The sequence below is a fragment of the Ambystoma mexicanum genome, chromosome 5q, assembly GCF_040938575.1.
Source record: "Ambystoma mexicanum isolate Mex_15411 chromosome 5q, UKY_AmexF1_1, whole genome shotgun sequence".
Lineage (NCBI taxonomy): Eukaryota > Metazoa > Chordata > Amphibia > Caudata > Ambystomatidae > Ambystoma > Ambystoma mexicanum.
Genome location: NC_090933.1, coordinates 835649891 through 835676165, shown reverse-complemented (window position 1 = coordinate 835676165; position 26275 = coordinate 835649891). Strand labels below are relative to the sequence as shown.

Here is a 26275-nt window from a genome sequence, read left to right as displayed (position 1 = left end):
TACATTTGATAACTTCAACTGCGCCAAGGGAGTGATCGAGTAGCTGGATGCGTGGGAGTTTTTGTGTGGTTAGACGATATTGTGTGTGTGCGCGATTAGGAGATGGGGTGTATGGGGGAGAAGGGTTGAGGCAGATTGGGGGCAAAAAGGGAGGTAGTTGGAGAAAGGTCTGGGGTAGTTGGGGGGGGGGAGAAGAGGGGTGGGGCAGTTGAGGCAGAAGGGGGTAGTTGTGGGAGAAGAGGGATGTGGAGGTGGGAACAGTTGAGGCAGATGGCTGTAGGTCGCAGTTGGGGGAGAAGAGAGGCAGGAGGGCAGTTGGGGAGAAGCAAAGTGTGTCTTTTATTTGCTTCCATTAACCACTTTGTTTCGCTATCTTGCCGTTTCTACACAGCAGTCTCTCACTCTCCTATTGATGTTCCCCTTTCATACTCACTCTGTGCCCCATTGGCTATTGCGTGCACCTTTTCTCCATTTTCATAATCCCTCTCTTGCAGTGTATCCTATCCTCAGACTTCCTCTAAGCTTGTCACTCTGTCCCTGCTTCTGGAGTGCCTCGAGCCTCCCTCCTGCTAGCCTTGCCGTGTATCCTGCGCTCCCTCTCGCCTGTCTCTCTGATCTGTTTCTGTATATTGCCCTGCTGCCTGTCCATCTTGCTCCCTCTGGCACGCCGCTGCAGCCTCTCTTCTCATGAGGATCACCTTGCTCCGGGTGTCACTGTCAGCAGCTGGGGTGAGTTACTGCTTCTTCAGACACACCGGCCTCTTGCTTTTTCTTCCGGTTGTGTATCTCACGCACTCTCTTTTCTCCCATATTAGCTCTCTCTGCCTCCAGCTGTCTCCCTGCTGGCTCTCTTTCTGGCAATTGTCGGTCTCTCTCTCTTTCTGCTGTCTCTACAAGGTTTCTCGTGCAGCCCCTCTCTCCCTCAGTATCTATCCCTCTATGGCCTGCTGTCTCTTCTGCTCTCTCTCTGTCACCTGCTGTCTCTTCTGCTGTATTGCGCCCGTCTCTCCTAGTAACTTCCCCTGTGAGTGACTTCTTCTGTCTTCTTGCCCCCTCTCGGTGTCTTCTGCTCTCCCTCCATGTGACCTGCTGTCTCTTCTGCTGTCTTGCTCTCTCTCTTGGAGGCTCCTTCTGTGACTCCTGCTGTCTCTTCTACTCTTTCTCTGATACCTGCTGTCACTTCTGCGCTGTCTCCCTGTGACCTGCTGTCTTGCCCCGTCTCTCCTGGTGGCTCCTGCTATCTCTTCTACTCTCTCTGTCTTCCTGTCTCTTCTGTATTGCTCTACCTCTCCTGGTAGCTTACCCTGTGAGTGATGCCTGCTGTCTCATTTAACTTTTCGTAAGTTGTATGCATAACGTTTTTTCTGCCATGTGTCTCATCACACGACATTCCATCTTGAGTGTACCATTTTTTTTTAAACTATCATTACTGTGTGTGAGGTGACTATCTGCCACAGTGATTCTGTACACGTCTTCGTGTAACTTGACTCAGATGCATCATATCATCATTATTTTGCATATTTCACCAGCTATGTGTTTTTTAAATCTTTTAATCACGTTTTATCTTCATGTAATACCAGTTGAGTGATTGGATTGCAAAGTAACAGGCAGCACTAAAGGGTTCAGGATGTTTGCATGTATGAGGTAACGAGTGCCCAGATTACGGGATGTCCTGTGAGTGCACTGCTTTCCCTATTTTGCCAACCACTGAAGCCTGAAAAGTAGCTCCACGCAGGCTTGACACGTGGCCAGCTTTGCACCACACCTGTAGATGAAATGGCCTGCTGTTTAATCAGTTATCAGTTGAATGGTATCCACTACAGAGTGCAATTTGCTTTCTCACTTTGAGAACATTCAGACATATAATTACTAATTTTGCTATAGCCGGTAAGATAGCTCAGTGGGTTGAGCACTGGCTGTAGCGATGTGTGTGATATTGTATGTATATTCGTTCTATATAATGCGCTTAAGGAAAAGTGCTTAACACATCATTATCATTTGGCCTTGGACATCTACTTGAATTCACAGCGATTTGGCAATATGTGCCTATACACACTGATATTAATGATACATATGGTTATCCATTCTTGTATGAAATGTATATCATATTATGGTGATAGTGTAACCATATTTTTCGTATTGTATTTAGGAACAATGCTATGTGATGCCACTTCTGTTTTGTCAAGAGGTGAAAGGTTGCGTTTCATCGCTTCCCGTGACACAACAGTGTACAGCATTGTTGGTAGAAATGTTATTATGATAATAATCAGGTGTTATATAGAGTTAAGCAGTATTATAAACATAGCATCCTTAACTCAAATATGCCACAAAAGAGAGCTGAACATAAATGCAGGGACAAATATGTAAATCATACACATTGCAATCTCTCTGAAGTTCCATGGTAGTGCGAAGTGAGTTTGGAGTGTGTGCGAGATGTGGGTAGAAAGCCATTTTGTGACTGTTTTCTCATATGCAATACTAGAGACTGATCTTGCTGGTGCACACATTGTTTTGTAATTGATCTCTTTGGCCCCCCTCTTCTCTCCTCTCCTCCCTCTCCCCGTCACACCTGATGAGGTCTCTAGACAAGTCCTGGTACCTGTCACCCACCCAAAACTGCCTGCGGGCCACCCCTTGCACTGGGGTACCATACAGTTGCCCCCCCCCTCTTTTTCTTCATGCACTTATCAGGCATAACCTGTCTGCTCCCCTAACCCAGCACTTGCCTTAACCCAGCACTTGCCACTTGCTGGCTGCACTGCCACTGTTTGTTGCCTTTTATTATTTATTTTCTATAATGTATCTGTTTCTACTCTGCTCCACACTTCCCGCCCCCTCAATGCACTTTCCCCTTTCCCTCTCCCATGCACTTGCGCGTTCTCAATGTCACTGGGCCTAGTAAGATTGTTGTTTTTGTTCCCCCCTTGCTCAAATAGCATGCATTACTAGTTGCTATTTTTCATAAAGTTTATATCAGCGAATAGTTGAAATTAAATATCTGTTTTCAAATTTAGAAAACTATTTTGTGCCTTGCATTGGGTATTTAACATTTGGGTGTCTTTCAGACCACCGATACCATTCAGTGCTTGGGAAGAGAGGATTTGCAGTTTATTACTGACGACTTGCTTGGCAATGATTCGTGCCTTTTTTGATACTGTAGAACTGGACCACGACGGAAAAGATGCGATTATGAAAAAGGATTACTCTGGAACAATTGTATTGTCGGGTGGTAAGTTGTTGTGAGTCACTAGTTGATACTATGCCGGCCATCTGAATCTCTCGTAGCTTCTCAAGGTGTATTTCAATAATGCAAGGGGTATTTGTTAAGAATCATATAGGAATGTTTATGATGAGTTGATTTGTGTAGCCCACCACCACCACCATTATTACAGTCCCCCGGTGCTCACGTGCCCCAGGACATAGCCCATTGTGAAGAAGACATGAGCAGTGTCTTGAGGGGGGAGCATGGAATCGTCATTTGGAGATTATGGACCAGGGACAACAGAAGGTTGATTGGCCCCCGATAGACAAAGATGACAATATGGTGGAAAGCTTAACCGGTATGTGCTTTGAAAAACTGCATTGTATTAACATGTGTAATATTATTTGTGCTATTATTTCAGCATACTGGGACACAGTGGATTCCCGTCAGCAGGTAGCATTTGTGCACTGCTTGGAACTGGCCCTTCAGTGGATAAAGAGGCGGAGGCGGGAGCTACAGAAAGTTTTCCCCAATCCAAATCCCAACCCTGGTCCATCAAAAGCATCAGAGGTAAGTAAGTGCCATTAGAGTTAAACAAAAGTTGATTTGTGCCCCTATGAAATAAATGTTTCTCTTTTCTAACTTCATCCTATTCTAACTTCATCATAGACACAATAACATTACAGTAGCCAAGGAAGTTAAAACTCAAAAAACAAGTAAACTCCATGTCCTCCGCTACTACTTACACCTGCAAGCTAATTAGAGCAGCTAGGCCTTTCCTTACACCCAATAACTGCATCATACTAGCAAGAGCCCTGGTAATATCCAAATTGGACTATTGTATTGCCCTATATGTAGGGTGTAACAAATATATCACCAACAAAATTCAGATCTACAAAATAATGTTTGAGAGAGCATTCCTAAAAAAGCCCACATATCTGACCTCAGAAGATGCAATAACTGGCTCTCCACTAAAGATAAAATCTTCCTCAAATCAGCTTCCCTGGCTCATAAATGTTTACACATGGCCACCCCACAGTACCTCACCACTAGATTCCTGGGACAATCTACCAACCACCCCTCCAGAACAGCCACTGCCAACCTACTTCGAGTGCCCAGATTCAAACGTATGAAGACAGGTGGTAATAGCTTCCTGGTCAAAGCAGCCCAAAATTGGAATTCTCTCCCACCAAGACATGTCTTGGATTAAGGAACATGACATCTGACTTCCTACCACTACTACTACTGTATATAATTGTCTGATGCCTCCTGCCACCATTTGCTTACTTGTATGATATCTGCCAGCACTGTTTATCATATATTGTACTGTAACACACAGCAATGTAACCTAAGCTGAACAGCCCTATTTTGCTTTTTGTGCCCCAATACCTTTGGGTCTGGTGCACTTTATAAATAAACAAACAAAAAGTACTTTGATTGCTCTTTTCAAACTTTTTATACATCTTTTTTGCATTTCAGAATTTATCCATGTTCAAGCCAGGGAAATTGGCATTCCAGTACTCTCTGCATCAGAGTACAGAAAAGCCCCCCAAAATAAAATTGGGAACTACCGGATGAAGGAGCTAAACCTCGTCTTTTCTACACAAGTGTAGTTCTGCATTCCCCTGCTCTTTGGCTTCGCCCTGGATACTTGTCTGGACTGGTTCTGTGTCCCCTCTCACCCTTGCTCCCTGGGCTGGACCCCACCGGACTTGCTTGCTCCCTGGGCTGGGCCTAGATACTCGTGTGATTCCCTGGACTGGTTCTGGGACCGCTCCAACCCTTGCGCCCTGGGCTGGACCCCACCGGATTTGCTTACTGCCTGGATACTCGTGTGACTTTCTGGACTGGTTCTGGGTCCCTTCACCCTTGCTTCCTGGGCTGGACCCCACCGGACTTGCTTGCTCCCTTGGCTGGGCCTGTATACTCGTGTGACCCCCCCCAAGCCCCCTGGACTGGTTCCGTGTCCCCCTCACCCTTGCTCCCTGGGCTGGACCCCACCAGACTGGTTCTGGGGCCCCTCTCACCCTTTATTTTTAAATTGTAAAGCACCCGTGTTTGGGATTGCTACAGTTGTGTTTTTGTGCTATGTACACAGTGTCCAACTGAACTTCTGCCTCTTTTTAATAAATATAGTTTGAGGATTGGATTTTTAGTGGATTGGATTGCTTGTGGATTGTTTGGGGATTGGATTGCTTTTGGATTTGTAGTGGATTGTTTGGGGATTGGATTGCTTTTGGATTTTTAGTGGATTGTTTGGGGATTGGATTGTTTTTGGATTTTTAGTGGATTGTTTGGGGATTGGATTGTTTTTGGATTGTTTGGGTAATGGATTGTTTTTGGATTTATTAATGGATTGTTTGGGGATTGGATTGTTTTTGGATTTTTAATGGATTGTTTGGGGATTGGATTGTTTTTGGATTTTTAGTGGATTGTTTGGGGATTGGATTGCTTTTGGATTTTTAGTGGATTGTTTGGGGATTGGATTGCTTGGATTGTTTTGGGATTGCATTCCACTGAGGATTGCTAATTAACATATTTCAGGGTGCATGAAGCCAAAAGCAATCCACTGAGTACAATGGGAGTTTCTGGAGTTAAAGAGGATTTAAAGAGGATTTAAATGTTTGGGAAAATCCAGTAGCAATCCATTTTCAATCCAGATTTTTTTGGTAGGGTAGGTTTGGCAGTAAATTGTACATTTTGGCCGCACAGCCCTTGACATGGGTCAGGCTCGATCGCTTACAAATTCAACCCGCTAAGTTTACGCCCCCACCGCTTTTAAAAGTAACCAACTACCACTGGTCAGCACATGCCAGAACGTTCCAGCACCCATCTCTCCCCTTCTGCTACCTTTGAGCAGCGTTCCGCTTAGCACAATTTGCCAATAATGTTGCACTTCACTTTACCCTTCCTTCCCCTTTCCTGCTTTGCACAAACAATTAGTGTTCTATTTTCAAGACCCATCACTCTGCCAGCTATGCATCTTTCCTTCACAAAGCACTGCTGTTCAGCTTCTTAATTGTGCGTTCTTTTTCTAGATCTGGCCATGTTCATGCACCTGCAGCTATGTTAGCACTTTTGTGGCCTTAGCAAATCGGACTTGCTCCATTACCCTGCCCCTCCCAACCCCCAATATTAAGTGTTGGTGTCAAATGTTAAACTACACACTGAAAATACTGCACAAATTCTTCAGCTCCAAAATACTCAGTTACCCCCCTTTTCTGCAGAGGACACTGATCAAAACATGACGACTCTGCAGACCCACTAACCTCCAAGGCTAGAAATCATGTGGCCCATTCACCCGTATTTTCTTCTTTTTCATGGCTGTCAATCCAGTTGAATTGTTATGTAACTTTATTTTAAGCGTCACTAACCATATTATGATGGCAACTATAGAGACGCCCACAATTATCAATCCCCTTTCTGTCCACTACAATGTCTTCTATGTGTATACATCTCCGTCTGTCAAACTCAGGTCACTCACTGTGTTATTATCCTTTTGTATATTCAACTTGACTGTGTGCTGCCTTATGTTTCAGGAGATACTCTATATTAGGATTCATAGGAAATGTGTTTCTTTGGAATAACTCAATGTTTCCCCTCCCATAAAGCACCATATACATGAAACAGTGTTAGCCCTCCAACTGTAGTATCCTTAGGCACTGTGGTGAAGAACACATTGTACTGCAATGATCTGACAACAAACGACCCATGACTGAGGTGTGTGACTGTAGAATTCACTGCACATGTACTGACCAATCAGTTGGCATGCGCTAACTCTTCAGGTTTCAGATTACTTTCTGATACCACACATCCCTCAGTAACACTCCGATCCGCCTGCAACCCACATAGCACACTTGCTGCATCTGGTATGCATGGTTTCCCTGGGTACATGTAAATTTACTCCTTGAACTTTACACAAGTATCTCATTTTGGAATGAGCTACGAACTCGTCTCCCATTTCGGAAAGGCCAGCATTTCAGGAGTCACAATTTTATGTATTTATCATTCTTCCAGAAGCCTACATTATGTACGATTTTGGTTTGATAATCAATTCTGGGGCGATGTATGGAATATTCAAAAGAAACCCAACCTCCATCTGCTCGCTCTCTCTCTCTCTCTCTCTCTATACATACATACATACATACATACATATATAGTGAAAGAACTTTGTTAAAGGGACGTTATGGTTAAGTTGCACTTTTTTTTTTTTTTTTATTACTTTGTATTTAATTACATTAGCAATTTTTACAAAACTCTTGTTGCTCATCTCTAAAGAGCCACATAATAGAAAATACCGGAGCAACAGGCGTTGTTTTCACACAGTAATCGGCGAGAGAACGCCAGGGGAGCTGTATCGCTGCCAGTCTCTTGTTAGGGTAACTCCCTCACACTTTGGTCTTCAGAATTGATCACTAAGGTGGATCGAAGGGTGATCATTTCAAAAGCGCTTTCCAAGATTTTTACAGACGCTATAGTCCACTTTGTTTTCTCCCCTGACATCAACCTATTCCACCAAGTTGAGTCTTCATCTTCAAGCAGTTCTAAATGGTTTGTACGAAGGCTGTGTAGGTATGTGGCTCTTACATTTGTCAACTCTGAACATTGCAGTAAGAGATGCTTTATTGTTTCTGATTTGGATAATTCCTTACAGAGCCGACAAGTTTTGTCGTTGGATTGCATCCGGATCGCCATGATTTCACGTGTCGGCAGAAGATTAAATCGCGCTCTCATGTACATTTTCCTTAGATGTTTGTTTGGGAATTTCGTGCAGTATGCCACCGGCTCCTTCAGTCTGTTAAAGTTAGGTGGAAGATCTCTTGTCAGTATGTTTGCATGCGCTTTCTCCAGGGTCATTATCCAGTCTTGAGCCTGGAGTTTAGATTTCACTCTTGCTGGATTTATTTTCAAATCTTCTTCTGTGCATGCGATCTCAGAAAGCTTTTCTTTGAGCCTGTCTGTCCATTTGTTGAGAATACTTAAGTGGCGATTTGCTATTTCTGCTGCTATGATCTTGTATATGGGTGGACTATCTGTCATTAGAGTGTTCCTGAAAAGTTGCATTGCGCTTTGGGTCACTGTCGCTTCCAGAGAGAGTAGTCCCAGCTCTCTTCTGATAAGATCCATTGACACTGAGTTTGGGAGTCCTAGGACCGTCTTCCAGACATAACTCTCTAGCTTCCGCCAGATGTCGTTAGGCATGCTCAGTGTTGCCCCCATGCCATAAGTCAGTGTTGGGACAATTTTCCCTTTGTAGAATGCTATCACCGGACTTAATGAAAATTTGCCATATTTTCTGTCGATGACTTTCATTTGAGCAGCAAGATTTTTTGCTTTTCCCCAAAGGATGGTCTGCATAGATGCTTGTTTTGCTGAGTGGTCTATCTGAACTCCTAGGTATTTGAAACTATGGACCACTTCGATTTCAGATTTGTCCAACACCCATTTGTACCCTGGACGGGTCATCTTCGCACTTTTCCCCAAGATCACTATTTTCGTTTTTGTTTTGTTTATTTTCAGATTGCTTCGCTCCATGTATTGCGCCAGATTTGTAAATTGGCGTTGTAAGCCAATTTGGGTTTGATCTAGTAATATCAAATCGTCTGCGTAGAGAAGACGCAATATATTTACCTTACCCAATTTGGGAGGGAACGCTTTAGCAGGTGTTTGAGTCTTTTATATCTCCCAAAAAGGCAATAAATAGTGCCGGGGCCAGAGGGCAGCCCTGTTTAACTCCTCTCTCCGCTGCTATCTCTTTAGACAGAAGGCCTTGGTTGTTTAAATGTACTCTTAGTGTCGTGTTGGTGTGCAGGGCCATCACAGGGTCTAATATTTCCATTGGGCAGTTCCATTTTTTAAGTTTGCTCCACAGCATCCGCCTGTCAACTTTATCAAAGGCCTGTGATAAGTCTACAAACGCAAGGAACACCGTAGGAGACCCTTGCTTTACCTTGGCTTTTATGAGATTGAGGATTAGGATGTTGACTGACGTGCTCCCTTTCTTTAGGAATCCCATTTGGAAAGAATCATAGGCCAGAGAGGTTCTAGCCCAAATTTGGAAATGGTGCAGGAGGAGAGTTGCGAAGATTTTACCTATTATATCTAGTAGGGCAATAGGTCTATAATTACCCGGCTCTTCTCTATTGCCTCGCTTGAAAATCGGCACAACCACCGCAGTGACCCAGGACGCCGGAATAGATTTTGTCTGTCTGCATTGAGTGAAGATAGAGCTGATGAAAATAGCCCATTTTTCCGGATTTTGTTTTAGCTCGATGTTAACATAGCCCATCTGGACCAGGGGCTCTAGAATTCTTTAGGTTGAGGATTGCACTTTTTATGTCGTCTATCGATAAAATATCGATCCAAGGTGTTATAACTGGTCCTTCGGCCGCCAGTGGGAGATGTTCCGGAGCCATAAACAAGTTTTCAAAAAATTGTACCCACGCATTTTCACTCACTGCGTTTACGATTTGATTGTCCACGTTCTTATCTGGTTTCTTAATAAGTGTCCAGAAGTCACCAGTTTTTTTGGTGCTTAACGTGCGAAGCATGTCCTCTGCATCTTTTTGGTACATTGCATGTCTGTGACCTCGGATCCAGGCTTTGTATTTTAAATTTTCATCTTTCCATTTGTTCCATGCTGTAGGTGAATTATCATTTTTTATTTTTCTTTTCAATTTTCCTCAGGGATCTTTTTTCTTTCCGCGATCTGGTTGTCAAATATATGTTTGTTTTGCCTTTTGCCTTTTGCCTTTTCGCTGAATTCTTCGATCTGTATTGGAGTAGGAATGGAAGATAGTCCGGCCTTTGGGTCTTTTCCCCTTGCTCGTGGATGCTGGTTTTGTATTTTTTAATAATGGACTCGATGTTAGCCGCAGTCAGACATACTCAGTTTTGTTGATTATTCGACTCAATCTGGTTGTTGTAGTGGCTGTTTACAGGTCGTAGTACTTTCCACTTTATAGCCAACAGATTGTGGTCACTCTCTTGGGTTTTTATCACTGAGTAGTCTTCTATGCATGCCACTAGACTGTTGGAAATGAAAAAGTAATCAATGTTTGCGCTAGAATTGCCCCTTTCCCATGTGGGAGTATTTATATTCCAGGATTTCAGAGAGGCCACATTGTGGAGATTTCTCGATTTCATTAGCCTCAGCCATACTTGTCCTCTGTGTTCCCCTGAAGATTTTATCTTTTTCACCCTATTTTCATTTTCATTGCTACAGTAGGCATTTAGATCTCCACAGATTATTATGTGCGTTTGTGGATCTTCAAGAATGATGTCGTCAATTGTTCCTGCTATTTGGTTACAAAAATCTGATGTAGATTTTTCTGGGTTCCAGTATATTGTTATCAAAGATAATTTCTCTTTTTCACACTCCTTTTTCCTTTCGTCAACTTGGGTCCATGTTGTAGAGACTGCCAGTATGCCATACGACTCGTATATCGTTTTTATGATGGAAATTCCTGAACCTGCCTTTATTGCTAGCAGGAGTCCAGCAGACGGACGGCCCAGCAAGCCTTTTATGGCAGGAGAGAAGGCTATCTCAAAGCCGTCTAAAGATGGTTTTTCTGTTAGCCAGTGCTCTTGGAGACATAGGATGTCGAAAACCCCCAGATCTTGATTTTCAGGGTTCGTCAAGTGTCTGTGGCCTCTCGTGTTCCATGAGGCCATCGAGATCAATTTCGGAGGAGTCGTTTCTTGGTAGTAGGTTGGAGGCGGTGTGCTTCTGGACCCACCTCCTGGTGGTTGCTATTTGTCCTGTTGAGGGTTTAACGTTTTTTTCAGCCAATTCCATGGTCCCTTTGGTTGTCTAAATTCTTGGCTCTCTCCCATTTTCATTTCTCGATCTTTTATCATTCTACACTCCTCTTCCGACCTTTCACTCCTGGTCTTGGTCATTTGCAACTGAGCCACAGTTTCAGCTCTATGTCGCTCCTTTCTTTCTTGGGATCAACCCCCATACCTGGATCGTTCTTCTTTTCGATGTTCCCTATATTCGGGGTCTGTTCGTCTATATCTTTCGTTTCTCCTCCCCCTTTTTTCCCACTCGTACTGCCGACGGTTTTCTTGTTCCATATGGTCCGAGGGGGCACATCTTTTTCTATTGCAGAGTTCTTTTGTTCTAGATGTATAGTGCCATTTAAGGCTCTTTCTCCTTTGAGGACTGCGCTTTTAGGTCTGTTTTTGAGGTACCTATTCCCATCAAGATAAATCCGGCTTGTTCTAAGTCTTTATAGGCTTCCTTCGGCACCCCTTTTAGTGCCTTGGATTGGATGTGTAGATAGGACTTCGCCTTTTGATCACGATGGTAGGGTTCTATTAGTAGAAAGTCTTCGGACTTCAGGTGTCGTAAGCAGTGTACCTTACTTAATAAGTACAATATCGTTTTCCTGTTAAGCACGATGTATCTGCTTTTGCAAGATATTTGTTCTAGTTTGAAAACTCTAGATTCTTTTTCGGTGTTGTCTGGGTTCTTATTTTTTTTTCCGAGTAGTATTTAAGTTCAATTTCTCTGCTCTCCCCCTCACCCCTTTTACTTGTTTTCCCTTCGTAGCACCGGTCTAATCTTTGATTCAGGGGGGGTGATCCATGGCTAGGCATTGAACTAACTAGAGCTTCGTCGCTATTTGTTTCCCTCCTTCTTTCAGGGACAGATTTGCTTTGTTTTGCTAGTCCGTCTGGACTTGTGTGCTCTTCACCCTGCACGTCTGCTTCGAGATGTAATGATAAGTCCATCAGTGCACTTAAGCTCATGAATTCATTCACCGTTCTCGGTGATTTTTCAGTCGGTTTCAAGTTTTTTTTTCGTTGCCGCAGTTTTATGAGATGGAGTTTCGGGGCTTTGGGTTAAGTTGATTATTTCATCTTCCTTTTCGGATTCGGATGACGCTATTTTTATTTTGTTTGATTGACCTGTGATAGTTTCACTTGCCAAACACAGAGCCACTTTTTTCTTTTGATTTGTCGTTGCTGGTACTATTTTGCGGCCCCAATCATATTCTGAGTTTGTAGTTCTGACAGATCATTCACGGTCTTTCAGGCTCAGTCCGTTTTTGATTTTTGCTTATTGAAGATTGGTTCCATTTCTTTCTTGTCCCACTTCGCCGTTGTTTGACAGGCTCTGTCCATATATTTTTTTACAATTTTTTTTGTAGCTAGTGCTTCTTTTCTTTCCATCTCTAGATTGGCCCATTTCGCCTCCCAAATTGACTCCTGCTTGCTGTTTTTGATCTCTGCGGCTGTAATATAACCCTCCAGAAACTCTAGCTTAGATTGCATCTTGCACAATAGTGTAGTGTTGTCTTTTGCCGTATCACTGATTGTTTCATATAATTTGCAGAATGGTGCAAGTGCAATCGTAAGCGCCGCCATAATTGTGGTCATATCGGGTTTTTTGTTTGGCGATGGTTTTTGGGAATCGATCATAATTTCACTGTGTCTTCTGTGTTTGGCAGGCGTGTTCAAACTTTCCCTGCCCGGGCCAGTTTCGGTTTGGGTAGTTGAAATATCCCATATCGAGGTCCCAGCTGTCGCGATAGATACTTCAGAGCAGTCTGATAGTGTTTTAGAGGCAATTGGATCTATTGTTCCTCCTTCTTTGACTTGCCTGGTTAATTTTGCTCCTCTTTCTGTATGCTGGTGGTGGATTTTTGTCCAGGATTGATCGCTCATTTGAGCTCTTGGGCATAGAGCGCCTTCTTGATCTCTCCCTGTCTCATTATTTATTTTCTTTCTGGCCTGTATTTCGGGTCTCAAGTTTCTTTTTGGACTTTCAGGTGGTACTTTCAGGTCCCTCTGCTCTTTTCTTGGGATTTCGCCTGGTACTAAATCATGGGGGTTCCGGGTTTTTAGTAGGGCCCGCATCTCTTCCTGTTCAGTCCATTTTTGGGGCCCGCTTTGTAACGTTGTTTTCGACATTGGCAGTGTGTCTGCGCCATGGATCAGTGACTCAGTGGAGATTGATTTTCTCCTTAAATTAGTACTCGGCCCCGATTTGGTTGCTTCAGGCCCCAGCTGCGGGATAAGATGGCTCTCGCTAATTTCCGAGGGGGCTTTAGGAAGGTCAGCCACCTTCCTTAGAGTGTCTGATGCTGTATTTTCTTCCCTGACGGCTTTATTTGGGCTTGTCGATTCAGTTGGCAGGTCTTTTCCCGCGGTCATCTCTTTGGTCTGCATCTCCTTATCTTTCCTGATAGGCTGATTTACCTGTTTTATTTCTTCTGTGTTTGTTTTCTTTTGTTCGGTCTCATTTAGGCACATTTTTTCCCTTGGGCTAGGCTGAATTGCCTGGCTTGTTTCCTCTACGTTTGCTTCCTTTTGTTTCATTTCATTTGGGCTGACCCCTGGCTGATCCGATACTCTTGATCTCCTTTCACCATCTCCGATTTTGCTCTCACTGTCTGTCATATCTGTATCTGTTTTCCTCTCTTTTGTCGAAGGGAGAGACCCCTCTATCACTTCTAGAATTTCCGCATCAGTGATTTCGTCCTCTGTTTCTAGTTTGCGTTTCTTCTGTTTGGTCTTGAAGAAGGATAACAGGGCATTTGGGATGCAAGGCTTTTGGTGCGCTCCCGGCCCTGCTGCTGGTTTTTCAACTGGCGCACGTTTAACTTTGTTTATCCCCGTAGTACCGAGGTTTTTCTGATGATGCGTGGATATTTTATTATCTTGGTGGTTTTGGTTTAAGGATGCGCTTGCGGCTGTTTTTTCCCCCTTTTGGCGCTTAATATAATAGCGCTTATTGCCATTGAATTTATTGCACTTTTTTGGGTCCATCATATTCGTAAATCCTGGGGACCCAAGATCGACCCAGTCTCCTGTATCAGGATTCGATTCCTTGGTTATGCAGTCAATCGGTGCTACTCTAGTCTCCAAACTCACATTTCCCTCCTTTGTCCTTATTGGCTGGTTGTTTGAGTAGCTGATTACAGTGTGTGTGGGGCTAGGTGCACCGATGCTATCATTTAAATCTCTGTTCCCATCTGTCGCCATCTGTACGTCTTTAGTACTGTGAATTAGGGGTCTAGTTACAATGACCGGTCTTTCACTCGGCAGTGTCTGTACTGCGTCCCTTACGTTTTTCTCTGGGGACTTATAGATGTTAGGTAGCTCAGTCCTCCCCCCTCGTGTGTTAGCGCACAGGGCCAGGGGAGGGTCCCAGTCTGACCACCCTCCGGTAGTCAGGACTGAAGAACCACCCGCCGAAGCAGTGCTCTGTTCCTGCGCTATTTTCGCCACCTTGCTGATGTCCATGGGGTTTTGCGGGGGGGGGGGGCGGCAAATATCCGTGAGGGCGCTGTAGCAGTTTCAAGGGACTCTTTGTTCGTATCGATATTACGGGGTGTGTCCTCCCCCCTTCTGCCAACTCCTAAGGACTGGAGTTGGGTGGCGGTGGGCGTCAACTCTTTAGGAGTTTTCAAGTCTGATGCGGGGTGCACGGGAATCTTACCTTTTTTCACCGGTGACCTCCGCTCTCCTTTGGAAAGAGTCTTGTTGTTACTCCGCAGGATTCGATGGGAGTCCGGCGGCTCCGCCAGTTCTACCGAGCTCCCGCCACCTCTTGATGCTGCTTTTCGGCGTCCTCCAGCTGGTCGTAGCCCAGCGCTCCCGCCCCAGCTCCCTGCATTGTTCTTTCGATCTGCAGGGGCTCTGTGGGGCTCCGGGGCTCTGGGCTGGTTCTTTGCGTCGCTGAGTTACTCTTTACTTCCACTTTACTTCCACAGAGCGGGGCGCTCCCGGACCTCCCCGGACCCACCGGGAACACTGGAAACACTCTGTCCACTCCGCTCCGCTTCGTTGAGTGAGGGGTTTTTGAGAACTGGCTCCTCCTTCACAATGGGAATGGCAAACAGACTGCCAAACACTGGAAACACTCTGTCCACTCCGCTCTGCTCCGCTTCGTTGAGCGAGGGGTTTTTGAGAACTGGCTCCTCCTTCACAATGGGAATGGCAAACAGACTGCCAAACACTGGAAACACTCTGTCCACTCCGCTTGCTCTAATAAAAACCTAACAAATTCAATGGGAAAACTTTGTTAAAAGGATATTCTGGGTACAAGTAAAATCGAAAAACATCAGAAATTCGCCAGTTATTGTAAGCTAAGCAACCATAACTTGCACCACCACGTGCACCCAACACATCAAAGATGACATCACAAATGTCATTGATTACATCACTGATGACATTACATCTCTGGGCCACTTGTTTTTGTTCACCAACATATCTAGGCCACGGGCAGAGGAGGAGCGGCAGGAGGAGACCAGTCGGCAGGTGGAGACCACGTCGAAGGCAGCAGCAGGGCTTGCCGCCCCGGATAGCAACAAACGGCACCTGAATGTGAAACCTGCCTGCCGTGCGAGAGGAGATGCAGAAGCGGCGGAGGCTCGCAATGCACAGAATGCAGTGGCAGAAGCGAACGCCGGAGCAATAAGTGTATAGATGAATACTGAGGCCACTGGGGATATATGCACCAAGATATGAACGCTTAATGGTCAAGGAGGAAGAGCGCTTGGAGGAAAATTAGCAAAAGGGTGGGACGGAAACCAGGACTGATCATTTACACGCTGTGGCTCATCCTATTGCAGGAACCGTGGAGACAGGCACATAACCACTGGATTGTGTTAGAGTTTCGCAGATAGTAGCAAATTAGCCCTGAAACAGTGGGGCTGCTATACATCTACTGTGCCTGTGGCGCCCTACAGAGACTTACTTTAGAGGCCACAAGTTGATGAGAAGCTGCGCCTGCCGAGCAGAGGGCTATCACTTTTCTCCAGACAGTGTGCATGGGGCAGTACGCCTGTATGGACTCTGAATTAAAGAAGTCGAAATATACTTACCATTAAGCGTAGGCAGATGTAGGTGGACGCAAGAGCCTAGGAGACCACCCTTGAACAGTAACATGAGACATCATACAGGGTGAGAGCAACCAGAAGGAGACCAAGGTGGTGGACTAGGCGAGTGGAATTGCAGCACGGAGTGGCAAGCACCTATGACCTTTGGGACTCTGGCAGAGATGCCCTCAAAAAACAAGCAGAATGGACTCCTTCTCTGCGCAAGTGAAAGGTAAGGAGCTGGTGTCCGGAAATTAATCGACACAGGAGGTGGCTGGGGAGTCCCTAAAGAACCCACAGGAATCTAAGATATTGGCGGCAATCCTAGACCTCAAAACATCATTGGGGAGTAAAATTGATGCAGTGGGCTTCGACTTACAGCTCGTACGCCAAGACATCTGTCGTTGGTGGAAAGGGTAACCACCACAGAGACTACCTTGAAAGAATTGGTGCCAGCTGTGGCGGACCACACAGTCAAACTGCAGAAGTTGGAAGCCAGAAATGCTTCACTGAAAGCCAGGATCGAGGAGGCCGAAGGGAGGACCCGCAGGAACAGTGTTCGGTTGCTCAGACTCCCGGAGGGAATTGAAGGCCGTGACCCATGTCAAAACCCTTCTGCTACAAGAAATTGGCCTCGAGAAGCTGTCACAAGGTTTTGCAGTGGAGTGGGCACACAGGCCCCTATAGCGAAAACCCCCACCAGGCTCTTATCCTAGACCAGTCATTGCAAGAATATTGAACTTTAGAGATCGGGAGGTGGTGCTTTGCTTTTCCAGAGATGGTTGGACCATCAAAAAGGGGAGACGCTGCAATTGCTATTTACCCGGATTATACTCCTTTGGTCCAGCAAAGACGGAACCATTCATCTCTATTAAGGCACAACTTCGACGGCTGGGAATTAAATACTTGTTGATGTTTCTGGCGAGGCTGAAGAACGCATTTTCTTGAAACCCCGGCCGCGGCCAGTATGTGGTTGGACCACATTCATCTAGGTGATGAAGGGGATGAGGCTCCCCTGGACGGAGTGGACAACCCCAAGTGAACCTAGGGCAAAGCAGAGGATGAATCCTTGGCAGTTTATGGAACATGGAAGAGTGACTTGATACCGACTTGGACCAGTCACAGGTCAACGCAACAGAGTTGTGGGTGTGGAAGCAGGGGATTTGTACGATGCAATTGTTGCTATGTTGCAGTGCCATGTTTGCCTTGGTTGGCAGGGGGGAGCAAATACGCCACTAGATGGTGTTTGGACAACCCCTTACCAGGGGTTTTCTTTGGCCAGCTGTTTGCTGGCTCATGACACAATACCAAATGGCTGGGCATTGCCCAGGAGGTACAGGTGCGCCTGAACAGGTTTACACTGTTGGGTGCTGTTTACCCTCGAGGTTTGAGGAATTGTTTTGGTTTGTTTTGTTTGTTTGGTGTTTTGAGCTCAGGAAGGGTATGCATCAGGGTGCAAATGGTGAAGTCCGCTTTGTGGGGCGAGAAGGATATAATCAATGTTGGTGGCCTGGCTGGGCAGGGCTGGGCAGATCCCAATGGAAAATGGCTAATCAAGCGAATGCAAACTCTGAACCAGCGGAAGGGAGGAGGGAACAGAATGGTGGGAGGGAGGGGACTGTTCAATATCAATAAGTCTCGGTTAAACATTGTGTCCTGCCATGTTGGGGGGCTAGGATCCTATATGAAAAGGAATCGGTTGAGGTCTTAGCTTAGGAGGAAACCGATATCCGTGGCCTTATTGCAGGAGACACACTAAGAATTACTAGTGTCCAGGTGGGGTGGGGGTAGTTATACGGCTCCACATACTCCCAGTTTGCAAGAGAAGTCCTCATATGGGTAGCTGTGACGGTCCGGTTACGAGTATCAGAGGTTGTGACAGATGGTGAGGGCAGATAGGTCATATTTTATGGGTATATAGGCCACAGGAAAGTCTGCATAGTAAATTTGTACTTTCCTAATACTGGGATCCCGGTATATGTGCAGAATTTTAGCAGTAAGCTTGTTATGAGGAGAGATTAGATGCTTCTATGGGGCGGGGATTTCAATTGTGTGCACAATGCTCTTCTAGATAGATTGGTGGCCCCTCTAGCGCCACAGCAGCCTTGAATGCGGTCTTGTCAGACTTGGCCCTTGTGGATGTCTGGTGGGAACCGCACTCGGGTGTTAAGGGATACTCCTTTTATTCACCCCCGCATGATCTGTATTCGAGGATGAACTATAGTTGTGGACTCGTAAAGCTTAGGGGAATATATCAGTGTGGAATATGTGGGCCGTATGGTGTCGGATTATTCTCCCCTGACGGTTACGTGGGAAACTGGCGGTCTGAGGCCCTCGGTTCCAACTTGGCGCTTCCCTGCAACTGCATTAAATTTTAAGGTTTTTGCAGATTTACTATACAAAACTATTGACCAGTACTGGGATACAAATGTTGGGAGTGTGAACAGTTGGGGTATTGTGTGGGAGGCTCTGAAGGTAGTAGCATGGGGAGAGATGATCTCTAAGGCACGTGGGATCCAGAGACATTTGAGGAGGGATCTTGAGGTATTGGAAGATGAGGCCACGAGGCTAGAATCCCAGTCACCTGAGGCTGACTATTCTGAATATACACTCGCTGAAGTGTGTATGCAACGTGCACAGGCCTGGGGTAGGTTCTCGAAATTTGATTATGAGGCAAAGTTGGAGCAAGCGCATAAAGAGGGGGATACATCTGGGAGGCTATTGGCTTGGCTATGTAAGCGGGAACAACGCAAGGTACTGACAATGGTGCTGAAAGATGAGAGTGGGGCCCTGTGGAGGTCCCAGGTGGCAATACACAAAAGCTTTAAGGAGTTTCCCACTCATCTGTAAAGCCATGATCTACCGGCTAACCCAGGGAGAGATTGATGCAGCCCTTGAGCAGATTTGCCTTCCGCGTCTCTCAGAAGTACAGGCCGTGGAACTAGATCAACCTATTTCTGTAGAAGAGGTGAAGGGTGCGATTGCAGCACTGGCTTCAGGTAAAGCCCCTGGCTGTTATTGCCTGCCATCGGAATTTTACAAGCCATACAGCTCTTTCTTGTCAACGCCATTATTGAAGGTATATGAGGAGGCTTATGACAATGGCATTCTTCCACTGGGAATGAGGGAGACATTGGTGACGCCGATACTTAAGCTAGGGAAACCTGCAGATTGTTGTGATTCTTATCGCCCATTGACATTGCTAAATTATGATGCTAAAATACTTACGACTGTACTGGCTCGCCGGCTGCGCAGGGTACTATCTACTATAATACACCCGGATCAGAGCAGGTTTATCCCGGGCTGTAGTACGTCCCTAAACCTACTTGGTGGCTTCACTCAGTGCTATAAAAGCCCTTGACCCAGTGTTTTGGGAATGGATGTATGCAGTGTTAAAGGGATTTGGGTTTGGGGAGTCATTTGTACGCTGGATCAAACTGCTATACACTAACCCAGTGGCTAGGTTGAAATATGGGAAGTGCATTTTGGGATGGTGGGTTATACAAAGTACTATTCGACAAGGATGCCCTCTGTCACCGATGCTTTATATACTGCCATTGGAGCCGATTGAAATATATCTGAGGCAAGAATATTTGGGGGCAGGCATACTGATTGATAGCAGGAGGCACCTTATCTCATTGTATGCGTAAAATGTATTTCTAAACCCAAGTCCTAGATGACTTTGTGAGGTTGACTGGGATAAAGTTTAGCAGGAAAACATCCTCCATATTTCCACTGGCGGGACTCAGCGTGGAGGATGAGTTAGATCTCCCGGACTTGGGGCTGAAATGGGATCTGAATATGTTTAAGTATCTGGGAATAAAGATAGCGCATAGCCCGAAGGACACTCACACTTACAATACGATACGAGCATTGGGTGGGGTACGACGTTCCATGAAGTTATGGGCGTGCTTGCCGATTTCTCTCATGGGAAGGGTGTCCATAGTGAAGATGGTTATACTTCCCAAGAATGTTGTATGCATTCTCTAATGTTTGCCACTACATAGAACCGGGTTTCTTTCAACAGTTGGAGTAGATCCTTGGGGATTTCCTGTGTGGGGGTGAGGTCGCTGCAGGCTTATTTTGAGAATGCTATACGTGCCATATCGGGAGGGCGGGAGTGCAACTTGCACATTTGAAAGGTATTGCATGTGGTGATGTGATTATCGGATGAGGCTACTTGGAAACTGGCTTTCTACAAAAGGTGGTGAAGCCAAACAGGCTCAAAGAATGCATATGGGTTCTGGCAGCATGTATGGACTCCCAATGTTTGCTGCTAAAGCTGGGCAGGATGCTATGGGCGAGGACCTTGAAGGCGACACGTTCATCACACCTGTATGCAAAGAATTGTCCTATGGATTGGGTATTCCTGCTCTATTCAAGCAGAACTTAGGGAAGCCAGAACTTGGGAAAGACATGGGGTCTATACATGGGGAGATAGGTTTAGAAATGGGCAATTTAGAGAATTGGACAGCCTTATGCTGGAGGAGGTTTTACCTGGAGGGCAATTCCTGCGATATATGAGGGTGCACAAGGTAGCTAAGCAAAATTGGGGAGGTCTGTCTGAGGAGCCGGCAGAGGATGAGTTGTTGTCCTTACTGTACCAATTGGAGGATGGCATTAAGCCGAACACCCGACTTTATGAATGCATTAGAGGGACAAACAAAACTATGCATGACAAACTTAGGTGCAAGTGGGAGATGGATACTGGCGTGCAGATTACTGAGGTGAAATGCGAGCAGGTGCTGTTTTTTGTTAAATATGTGTCACAAAATGCTAGGTTTCGCTTAATACAACTTAATGTCTTGCACCAGACATAGATGGATCCCTGCAGAGTAGCTAGGTTTGGAAGGGGGATAGCCACTGTTTGCTGTGGTGCAACTTGGAGGGAGCAGACCCGATACGTATGCTTTGGCGCTGCACTAGGGTATGATCTTTCTGGAGCCAAATTGAACAAGCTTGCAGGGCTGTGGTCATTGTCAGGTTTCAGTGGACCCCACTTGAGTGCCTCCTGGGAATATACTCCAGGCCCTCTAAATGCAAACATGTGCTGAAGTTCATGGATTTAGCTTGTATATTGGCAAATCTACGGGTGGCTATGTCCCGGAAGTGTTAGCAAGGCCCTTTATATAAACAAAGGCATGGGGAATTTGTGCGTTGGAGCCTGGCTGAGACAAGGGCATGGGTAGGCGCCAGGCGAGGGGAGGAGACTGAACAATCAGATCAATTTGCTGCATGGGAGAGCCTACTTCTAGCAATGTTCCCACCTTCAGATGATAGACCACCCTGAATCGTGTATGAGTGACATGATGAGCGTTTAACTGTAATACACATGCCTAAGCTGTAGTTGGAGGTGTTCCACCCTTGACACCAGTAGAAGACCCTTCTGTATGGGCTTTTACATGAATACTCTCCATAGTCCCAGATTACAGATGAAGAAACCTAAATGCCAGAGCTCTTGTGTGCAGTTGTTTAGTTCTGTTGTTTGAACCTAGTTGGGCGATACGTGGGTACATGAACACTTTGCTTCCGACAATGAAACTAAAATTCTAATGGTTGAGATTGTAATTGCATACTATTTTGTGTTGTGTTTTTATTATTTCTGTACCATGACCATATTAAAAGCAATAAACAGATTTGAAAAAAACCAAAAAAATGTAGTCGCCCGTAATGCCCAACACTGTTGCCCCATGGCCTTTTAAATTCATGCTAGCCACACATTGTGTTATTCATCTGGTACAGTGATATTCGGGCATTGCTAATTAAGCAATAAGCCCCTTGCCGTGGGGGCATTACCGAGTCAGATAAGGCCCCGGGGCCCTTAGTTAACGAAGGCCCTGGGGCTTTACCGGACTCAGTAATGCCCACGTGGCGAGGGGCTTATCGCTTTTAGTGCCCCAGCCCGCAAGACTGGGGTACTAAAAGCATTGTTTTTCTGTTCCGAAATGATGATGCGCTTCGTAACAGAAATAAATACATTTAAAAAATGGCCGCAGCGGAAGGGAAAACGTAGTCCGTTTTCCCTTTCCATGGCGGCCATTCAAAATCAATGTAAAAAAGTAAACAAAGGAAATGGCCGCCATGGAAACGAAGAAGGGACTACATGTAGTCCTTTCTCTCCTTTCCATGGCGGCCATTCAAAAAATTGTAAAAATGTAAACAAAAAAATGGCCGCCATGGAAAGGAGAGAAGGGGCTACATGTAGTCCCTTCTTCCTTTCCATGACGGCCTGTCTGGGATCGGGAGCGGACGTGATGGGTACAGAAGTGTTCCCAGTGTGTTCGTTCCCGAAAAAGGACCAATAAGGTGTTAAGTGGGGTTGGAAGTGTGGGGAGAGGATTGTTTGGATGGGCGGACAACGGGGGGGAGGGAGAAAACACATCTCAATCCCTGGTGGGGGAGGATGGCAGCCTGTGGTTGTTCGTAGCGGGGATTACCCAGTTCCGAGCCTCCACATTGGCTATGGGGCTGCCCCACCCCCTGAAACCCCAAGATGCAAAGTATTCGAGGGATTCTCAGTCAGGTAAAGCCCCTGCGAGGGCCAATCAGATTGCAGGTAACAATCTGATTGTCTCTCGCCGGGTACTAATCTCTAAAAATCTCTCACTTGAGCACACTCCTCATACCCAATCAGTGATGATGGTTAGGTGCTCTCAGAAATACCATGCAGGTATACCTGTAAAGACCTTAAAGAGTATGAAGAATATCTTCGAGGCTACCATTCCTAAGAAACACCACTATGAATGTTCTCATTGGTAATCCCGACACTCAAGTTCCAGAATTTACAATTTCAGACACTTTTCCGTAGTTTGACAGACAAATGATTTGGACTGTCTGAGGTGGCCTATCAATTCTACTTTCCAAAGTGGGGTATGGGCAACCATTCCATTGCCAATAGGCATGCCTTTGATGAAGCACTTCCTTTACAGGGGTTGGCCCAGTAGGGTTAATGCATATTCGGTTCCTTTACATGGACTTGCCCACTGTAGAGGCATTTCCCTTGTCCAGTATGCAGGTGATGCCCAAGTTCATTGGTGTGTTGGAGCAGCCTCGTCTGCGAGATACTACTGAGGATTTGATGGCTCTTCAAAAATTGTTCCAGCTTTCTTCCAAATATGGCTCTGAATGTCAGTGGAAGAGAAGGAGGCTTAACCATTAAAGAGACTGTTTTGGGGTGTAGCACCGGCATTGCAAAGTACCTTCCTTCATTGGTTGCAGCACAGCCCTTATCACCTCACCTCTACTTCAGGAACCCATGCTACTTTTTGTGTCTGAATTGGGAGATTGACCCGCCGAATGGAACACATGTTGAATCAGTTTTGTAAATTGATCCTTCCAGCCCAGGGCGCTCGCCTCCCTATGTGGTTCCCCTCCCCAAATCTTCTAGTCTGGGTGTTGTGGGATTCCTTTATCCCAGTTTGAAGGGATTGCTGGGCTCCCACTTGGAGACTGACTAATACGGGTAACAGGCTCAAGGGTTGCAGATGGGTTCTGCCTGTGATTGACCAAATCTTCATTAGGGTGGGCACCATCTTAATGTAGGGTGCCATTCCACCCCCCCCTCCCTTGATTAACCCTTATTCTGTTCCTGCAGGGTCCCCTGTAGTCGGGGTCCATCCTGTTCTCGGAGAAGAGGACCAGTGACAGAGGATCTAAAGAACAAAGAACTTCTGTATTGCAGGTTGGTCAGCTTGCACTGTGTTAAATTGTATGCTGTGCAAGCAATGCAGTGCTAATATTGAATGATGAGGGGTACATTTTGACTCCCCTCCTGGGGACCCAGCCTCCCTCTGGGTCCAATGTTGTATTGCTCAGACTAGGGTTACCTGTGACCCTGGCCCGTGCCTTGGTCGCCCCAAATGTTTGCAGGGATAGGAGAAAGCAAAAATAAGGGTGAGGAAGGGATAGCGGACCATAGGACTGGGATGGTAGTTCTGGGAGTATTCAAGTCTTTTCCATGATTATTCTAGGGGAAAGAATGTTTAAACCTATGGGGACTCTGTGGGTTCCTTAAAAAAAAACTGGTGTAGAGGGTCTTGATTTATGGAGGGTCCTACTGAACAGTGTGGTGTTTTCAGCCATCTATGGAAGAATGGTAATTCGGGATCAACCAAAGAAGGGCAGAATGCTCTGGAAACTCTCTTGCCACTTTCAGGGCTCACATCATGGAGGGGGTGGCACCTGCTAACCCCATAGGTTCCCCTACTAAGTGACCTATTTGTACACGTTCACAAAACCGAAATTAATTTCTAAAATTAACTGGAAACCACGAAAAGGCCAGCACAGCACGGCTGTGTTCAATGGGCAGAAGCCAGTACTTGAAGGTTTGTCAGTTTGAAGAACCGATTTGAGGACAGCAAAAGGCAGAATCTGGCATGCAAGCCTCTATGCATAGCCACTGTCTACCACCGATGAGATTGAAGGTTGGACAGGGCTTCTAGAAAGAGGTAGGTTTACCATTTAACATGTTTCATTGGTGAGGGAGACAACCGATTTGTCAGCAATGGTCTCAACATTTAAGGGATGGAAACTCAGCCTAGGACAACATACTTCTCTAAGTACTGGAGTATGAGCAAAGATGATTGAAGTATAGAAAAACGAGTTTAGTCCAGACCATGGTGGGAAAAGCCAAAGCAGCATGCCAAAACAAAGAGGGCAACTACATTCTACCCCAAATTATGCACGTTGGAGGCATACCTGCTCTACGTAACGCTGCAAATTACCATAAGGACACAGAGGTGTATGGCTTTGCCCTGTATGATGTTCTCATAGCTTTACTTTGGGACAAAGACCTTTTCACGGTTCCATGTGTTAATATCCCCACAAAAATATCACCATACAAGAATGGCGCTGTATTTTTGCAGCAATATTAACCCATTGAACCTGCGGGGACACCACCACAACCCCATATTATTTTAAAGGGAGCGGGGGACACCCCTCCAACCCCCACTCCCATTTACCCCAAAAATGATACCCACTAATAATATTGCATATGGCCGTTCCCGATGACCATATATATGGTGATATTATTGGTGAGGATAAAATTACCTGCTACCCTTTCAATGGACGACGCCAGACCAGGACCAAGGCCATAGTCTGGAACAAGACCCAGCGAGGCAGTATCATCTCTCAAGAGGTGTGATTGTGCTCTCCACTTCCTATCACTGAGCTGGCTGATCACTCTCCAGGGCACCTGCATGGGTACCTTTTCACTTTTCATGGCTAGCTTTGTTTAGAAACTCTCTTCCAGTTACCCTGACCTGTAGGCCATCATCCATCTCACCCTTTAAAAATCAAATAGGGGTTCGCCCATTTTAGGAGCTCTTGGCCCCAGTGGAGATCCTGGCCAGGAATTGGTGGGGCCCAAACCAAAAATACTCCTGTTATGAACAGACAATTGTGGAGAAGCCCAATGCCAAAGGGGTGTTCTTGGGTTGTTGTTTAGGTTGCTTTGCCCTGCATCCTGAAATAATCCTCTATAAGAACACTTAAAACCTAGGTGTGTTTTTTCCCCACCAATTTGTGACATTTTTTAGGCAGCCATAAAAATCACGTATTCTATATCAGGAAGCCTATTTCTGAAGTCACCTGCAGGAATGTGGTGCACCAGCTGGAGATTCAGGTTTCCCCCCATCCCCCATTTAAAAAAGAAAAGAAAATGGCTTTTCCTGCAGTTCTTCCACATCTGTAGTACACGCTCAGCACTGAGATGCAGTCATCCCCATGACTGTCTAGAAAGGATAAGAGCATTACAAATCTACTTGTTAAAACTTCAGTAGTAGGTTTTTGTTTCCACTGATCTTCATGTGTGACAGGCACAATGAAACAAACACAGCGATAGGACTCAATGATACAAATTAAAATATCTTGATTATCTGAGAACCTGTGGTTGGCTAAGGCTGTTGCATGCCCCATGTTATAGTTTCATCAAATTCAACAAATATTCGTCACAGTTCTCTCGTGTCTTTGTGCGAGTGAAGCCCACCCTCGGTGATAAGGCAAGGGATTTGGTAAATTGATGAACATAAGATTTCACACAAAACAGTGTTCCTTTATTTAAATGGTTCTTACATGCATTCCGGGACACGTGCATTTTTCCTTCCCTGAAATCTGTCAAGGATCAAATGCTGCTAGCATCGCTGTGAGGACTTCTAAAGGTTTCACACACTTCAAAGTCCATGTGCGTTCTTACTTTGCTGTAGTTCTAGCCAGTTTCCCTCAGGTCAGTGTTTTAGTGTTC

The 26275-nt window shown here is 45.6% G+C and overlaps 2 protein-coding genes across 8 annotated transcripts in view; one reads left to right on the top strand and one right to left on the bottom strand.

Moving 5' to 3' along the window:
- The window catches only part of OSGIN2 (oxidative stress induced growth inhibitor family member 2), a 265522-nt gene that overhangs the window by 49490 nt on the left and 189757 nt on the right, over nucleotides 1-26275 (bottom strand). The gene's annotated exons all lie outside the window — the stretch shown is intronic.
- Nucleotides 1-26275, top strand: part of LOC138497699 (uncharacterized) — a 192391-nt gene that overhangs the window by 1158 nt on the left and 164958 nt on the right. The window contains exons 1-4 of one of the 6 annotated variants that reach the window (XM_069621316.1): nucleotides 237-729; nucleotides 3066-3239; nucleotides 3624-3772; nucleotides 4682-5351. The exons of 1 other annotated variant lie outside the window; for it this stretch is intronic. In XM_069621316.1, the coding sequence (XP_069477417.1) occupies nucleotides 3133-3239; nucleotides 3624-3772; nucleotides 4682-4815 (390 nt within the window). In that variant the 5' untranslated portion in view covers nucleotides 237-729; nucleotides 3066-3132 and the 3' untranslated portion in view covers nucleotides 4816-5351. Of the gene's footprint in view, nucleotides 1-236; nucleotides 730-3065; nucleotides 3240-3623; nucleotides 3773-4681; nucleotides 5352-26275 lie in introns of those variants that run through there. 4 more of the 6 variants (XM_069621315.1, XM_069621317.1, XM_069621318.1 and 1 more) reach the window with 4 other exon arrangements.